General features: G+C 48.3%; 1 protein-coding gene across 2 annotated transcripts in view; it reads left to right on the top strand.

The window, feature by feature from the left end:
- The window catches only part of GLRA1 (glycine receptor alpha 1), a 78,388-nt gene extending 72,686 nt beyond the window's left edge, over positions 1-5,702 (top strand). The window contains exon 9 of one of the 2 annotated variants that reach the window (XM_027606407.1): positions 5,386-5,702. In XM_027606407.1, the coding sequence (XP_027462208.1) occupies positions 5,386-5,700 (315 nt within the window). In that variant the 3' untranslated portion in view covers positions 5,701-5,702. The remainder of the gene's footprint in view (positions 1-5,385) is intronic. The other variant, XM_027606408.1, reaches the window with a different exon arrangement.
- Positions 5,703-6,000: the final 298 nt, after the last annotated feature.

Genomic DNA, 6,000 nt, shown 5'->3' on the forward strand with positions numbered 1-6,000 from the left:
GGAACAAACTGGTTGCACACCTTGGTCAATAAATATTTCCCCAAAAGACCTCTCCCCCTGGAGATCAGAGAACCCACTTTTCTTTCCAGCCTCATCTTCACTTTCTCCTTTGCTTTCTGAGCACCAACCACCCTGGTTTTTTCCCTTGTTGCTCAACATATACACAGGACTTCAGATGTCTTGTTCTCTCCTGGAATGCCCTCCCAGTGCACTTTACTTAGTGTTAACCAAGCACTCATTTTCAGGTTCTCAGCTGAGGCATCTTCCCTGATACCTGGGTCAAGGTAGAGGTCCTGTAGTGAGGTTCTCATGCAAAGCTGTCAAGTATGGGCATGCAGACTGTATCCTCCATGGGCCCCCTTGCCAACGAGGCACTTTTCTCTAGGTCCTGCTTTGGCATGGACAGTATCTGCCAGAGGAAGGATTCTAATTCATATGTCTACAAAGGAGGGGTGCCATTTTTTCTCATCTGCACAAGGATGCTGTGTGAGCTAGCAAAGGTCATGCTCTAATAAAACTCAGTTTCCCTCCTTCTGAACAGTCATCTTGATTTATAATCACACATTCATGATGCAGTTGTTTTGTGCTTATCTCTTCCACTGAATTATAAGCTTCATAAGGGTGGAGACCATGTCAACTTTTGCTCAGTGCTATGTCTCTGATGCCTAACACAATGCCTGACATACAGTGAACATGCTGTTGGCATTTACTGAACTGATGGACAAAGGGATAAACTCATGAACAAAGAGGAGCCCTTCCGGTCAGACAGCCTAGCCAGAAGTTTTTCCAGCAACAGATTGGGGCAAACAAGAACCCATACACTATGACCTGTCAGGCCATGCCACATCCCTGCCACACACCAAGGCCCTCCCTCCCAAGCTTTAGACTGACCTACTTCAAATAGCTGTCTATCCAGCTACAATGTGCTGTGTCAGAGGACCCTGTCTCTTTATCACTATTTACTATGTGACTTCACACTCATCTTTTTCTGGGCCCAGTTTCTCCATCTGTAAAGTGGACTAAACTGGCACAGTGGGGGACTGGGGTGAGGATTAAATCAGATTACAAAGTAGCTTTAAGTTTTGTTCCTGTCACACAAGTGCCAGGGAATAAAATGATTACACACGCACAAATTTCCATCAGAATGTTCCTTAAACATCAGCAATCTAATTCAATTAACTTCTAGCAGTTTACCACAGGCAAGAGGCAGACATTTCAAGACAGAAGATGTCCATGGGAGTTCAGGTATAACCATCCTTCTAAATCTGCATTGGAAGAGAAAACTATCTTAGGTGCAGCAAGCCAGACAGGATTTCTCAAAAGACTTCTAGTTTTAGTCCTTACTGCCCATTGGATACTTAGCCTCTATTAAAATAATCTAAGCAAGGAACTGACCAAACATAACAATCTTGGGAATTTATTATTTTTCCTTTTTCCCCACTGGCTAGCTGTTTTTTGCACTTTCCTCTGCTAAAAGAGGGTTAATACATTTGTTGAAAAGACACTTATTTGGAGAAACTATGTCCATATTTGACTAGCATCAGCCCACTAGACTGTGCACTGCACAACTCCAGGGGGCACTATTTGCAGAGAAAGAAATGCAAATGGAGCCCCCTGCAGACGTGCAGTATGGTGGGCCTACAGTACCTCCAAAGGCTGCCTCCACCCTTGCCAACTCCCTACCAGTTTTACACACCAGAGAAAAACTAACCTTTCTCTAGGGCCAGGTGAAATATAAATAAAGCCACTATCAGATTTGATCAGATATCCCTGCTCAGTTCCCTCCTTGCTCTCTCACAGCTCATGTTCGTGTTGAAAGAGCCCTTTAGAGGGCATCCTGTCCACTCCTCCATGCCGATGACAACCGCAAGGAGGAGCAAGTCACTAGGACCACAGAGGCACTAGTGGCAAAAGCAGGGTAGGTGCTGGAGATCCCATGGCTCCCACTGACCATACACCATCAGTTGCTTATCTGTTCACCAATGTTTCCATCCTGAAGCAGATAAAAACAACCCTGAGATTTATTAGATCAAAATAAGAACGAAGACGTATCCCAAGGCAGAGGTCAAAAACCAGTAGCCAGAAATCAAATGCAACATGCAACTGTCTTTAATTTCACTAGCAGTGTCTAGAAGTCTAGAATAAGGTGCCAGCATTTAAAAATCACACTTTAATCTTCACTCAAAAAGTCACAGCCTCTGGTCCCACTGAATTCACATCCCGCCTGATACTGGGGCACTGGAATTGCCCTTAGGTAGGGAATGCATTCTCTGCTTTGACACAGTCCCTTCTGACTGGAGATTTTGTCAGCCCTGGCTCATTTCTTCATTCACATTTCTCCTGTGTGGCCCCTTGTGTGTAGCTGAATCAGTGTGACCTTGTTCCTAAAGGCTCTGAAATTGACCCAAATGTCAGAAACTAAAAGGATGCAGAATTGGGTTCACCATAAAGCAGTGCTTCCTTTGGAGTAAGCCCCTCTGGATGTGGCTTGTACATCAGCAGGGTATAAACTTGGGCTGCAGAAACCTCCCTTCAGCAGGAAGTTTGGAGAGGGGGTTTCCAGCCCCAGATGGTGAGTGAAAAGGAACTAGCTCCATGCCTGAGTTTCTCAGAGCCTGTGATCTTGGCCAGGCTCCTCAAACCCCACCATCCTCCCATGTTACCTCATTTGTTGGGCACTAAGCATCTGGTCCTCAAATTCCCTGGCCGGCCTCATTAGTCAGATTATTAGGAAATCTGTGAGCCAGACTAGGCAGGCATCCTCCCAACCTCCCTGGGAGAAGGAGACGACCAGATTGTAACCGCTCCATCCCCAAGCCTTCACTTCCTGCCATCTGCTGGGGAGAACAGGAATAGCAAGCCTCTCTCCGTCATTTCTAGGGAATTTCCTTTCTCCCGGCTACAGTGTGAAATTGATGATCATCTAACTAGATGGGGCCTCCAGGCCACACCTCCACTCCTTCCACTTCCATGTTTAATTGATGAGGAAGGCAGAGAATAATTCGCCCAAAGCTGTATATAAAATTAATTTGGTGCTTCCCTTGCATAACTAGAGCCCAGTGAGAAAACATTTTCAAGCACCCCATCCTGCAGCAAGGGCAGCAACAGAGCTGGACCCATACCCCTTCCAGCCACAGGGTCCAGTAATTTGGATAGCTGCCCCCAACTCCTTTCCTTGGACCTGGCACAAACCCTCTACTGTTGCCCTACTCATAGACAAATATTTATTGGGATCTATTTGCCAAGCACATGTTCTTTCCCCCTTTCTGCAATGAGGGTGTTGGACCAGATTCAACGATTTGCCAAAGATTTCTTGAGCATTTTTCATGTCTCAAATCCTCCTGGTGCCAAGAATACAACCCCATTAAAAAAAAAAAAAAAAAAAAAAAGGAAGCTAGGAGGAGTGAAGATATACTGGTAAACATTTACTTACTCAACAAATATTTACTGAGCTTTGAGCTTATGTCCAGAAACCCTGTTCGTATGTTCAGTATTGAGGGTGCAATGAACCTGAATAAGACTCTGCCTGCATGGAGCTTAGAGTCTAATGGGAGAAACAGACATTAATCAAGAAACATAATGTGGAGCACCTGGGTGGCTCAACCGGTTAAGAGTCTCTTGATTTCAGCTCAGGTCACAGTCTCAGGGTCCTGAGATCAAGCCCTGCATTGGGCTCTGCACTGGGCGTGAAGCCTGCTTAAGATTCTCTCTCTTCCTCTCCCTCTGCCCTTCCCCCACCCCCGCTCTCTAAAAAATAGAAATAAAAAAGGTTTGCAAGAGATAAAGATTATATATATATATTTTTTTAAAGAAACATAATGTGATAAGAGCCTTAAAAAAACAACAGAAAGGGATGTATAGGGAGCTCATGGAGCACATAGCAGGGGCACCTCGTCTATTCTTGCCCTTGGGGAAGGCTTCTGAGTAAGACATTAGTTCAGTGAAAGAGAAGGTGTTGGAAGCAGAGGTTAGGAGTACGTTCCTGGAAGAGAGGACAATCTGAGCAGAAGCCCACGGTTAAAAAAGAAAGAGGATGGCACGTCTGAATATCTGTAAATATTTTGTGATGATTGGTGCATACAGTGCTGGAAAGAGAATAGCACAGATGAGACTGGAGAAGGCAGCGTCTGGGCCATCTAAGGCCTTGTTCACCACGTAAGGACCTTAATTATCCTGAAGCCAGTGGCAGCCCATTAAAGAGTTCAAGCAGAAGATGACCAATAAGATGTGTGTTATGACAATTCAGCTGGGTTGAGGGGGCCGGCCGGGAGGCAGTAGGAAGACTGGGCTGGAAATTGTCACAACAAGCCCGTGGTGTGGCCCAAGCAAGGGTGGCAGGAACAGAGCTGGAAAGGGGCTCGTACACGGTGTCTCCTGTTCTCTGTCAGCCCTGTCCTACACAGGAACAAGCGGAAGATAGGCTGTCTCCCTATGGGAGGACAATGGGAGCCTCTCGGTGCCAGCGCGGAGCTCACGGGGGAAGGTCACAAAGCTAGATGTGAGGACAGTGGACAACAGTGTCTGCACGAGTCAGGTCAGGAGAAGATCACCACGAGCTAGGAAAGGGAGACATTAGAAGAATACGGGCAGAGGCGTGTTGGTAGTGAGCGTAAGGCAGGGTGAGAGAAATGCACAGGGGGGACTGGCAAAGTGCAGCCAAACTGGCAGGTGTGCCAAGCATAAGGTAAGGGGAAGGGCAAAGGCCTGTAAAAGTAATTTGGGGCCAAACGATGAAGGGCTTTGAACAGTAACTTAATCCAGAGCTATGTCTGAGGTCACAAGTGCCAGGGCTGTGGGAACGTGGCGGAAGAAAGCAGCTGTGGCTTCCCTGGCGGCGTGTAAAACAGGGCTGAGGCCCACAGCCTTTGCTCTCTCCCCAAACCCATGCCCGAGAACACACCAACTGGGGGGACGGGGTGGGGGAGAAGGGCAAGAAGGCAACAGAGACAAAGCAGGGGATCTCTCCAAATTGTCCCGATTTCTAACAAAACAGCATCGGAACGTCTGCTCATCTGTAACCTCTGATGGTCATAGAGGCCCCTTGGATGTAGTGGGGTCAATCTTTCCCCCCATTTATAGGAAAATATGAAGTAAAAAAACCTGAGACTCAAAGAGAGAAGTGACGCCTAAGGCCACATGGCCAGCAAGTGACCGAGCCGGACTTGGTCTGCAGACTCTAGGCCACATTCCTATCCCCTGGTTTGCGTCTGTTTCAGCATGCAAGTGGCGCCCCTCTATAAGGCGTAACTCCCCAGCCAGCCTAAGAGCCTTAAGAAACCTGGAATGGTAGAGGCAGGGGGGCAGGGAGAACCAGATGGGCCTGGCCTGGCCCCCAGGGGAGTGCCTTGCAGGGAGGGTGCCCAGCCCCTGTCTTATTTTAAGTAGAGCCCCATGCTGAATCTATTCCAGGAGGATGAGGCCGGAGAGGGCCGCTTCAACTTCTCTGCCTATGGGATGGGCCCAGCCTGTCTGCAGGCCAAAGATGGCATCTCGGTCAAAGGCGCCAACAACAACACCACCACCAACCCCCCTCCCGCACCATCTAAGTCCCCGGAGGAGATGCGAAAACTCTTCATCCAGAGGGCCAAGAAGATCGACAAAATATCCCGCATTGGCTTCCCCATGGCCTTCCTCATCTTCAACATGTTCTACTGGATCATCTACAAGATCGTCCGCAGGGAGGATGTTCACAACCAGTGACGGGTCTGGGACGGAGGGGCATGGGGGAGGCTGGGAGAGGGCAGAGTGGGAATAGCACAGGAATCTGAGAGCCTAAGGAAGAGGAGAAGAGAGGGAGGGGCACACATACACAACTCCCTCTTTCTCTGCACTATGTGCAACAGCAAAATGCAGTGATGCATGAATCTTAGAATGTGGCACTATTTAACCCTGGGTGGGCTGCTGGGAGGGGGGGGAGGGAGGGGCTTTTCTAACATCGGAGCTGAGGGGTCGGGAGGAAGGGGAGGGTTAGGGGTGGGGGGAGGGAGTGGGGGAATAACA

Source organism: Zalophus californianus, chromosome 5, assembly GCF_009762305.2.
Source record: "Zalophus californianus isolate mZalCal1 chromosome 5, mZalCal1.pri.v2, whole genome shotgun sequence".
Classification (NCBI taxonomy): domain Eukaryota; kingdom Metazoa; phylum Chordata; class Mammalia; order Carnivora; family Otariidae; genus Zalophus; species Zalophus californianus.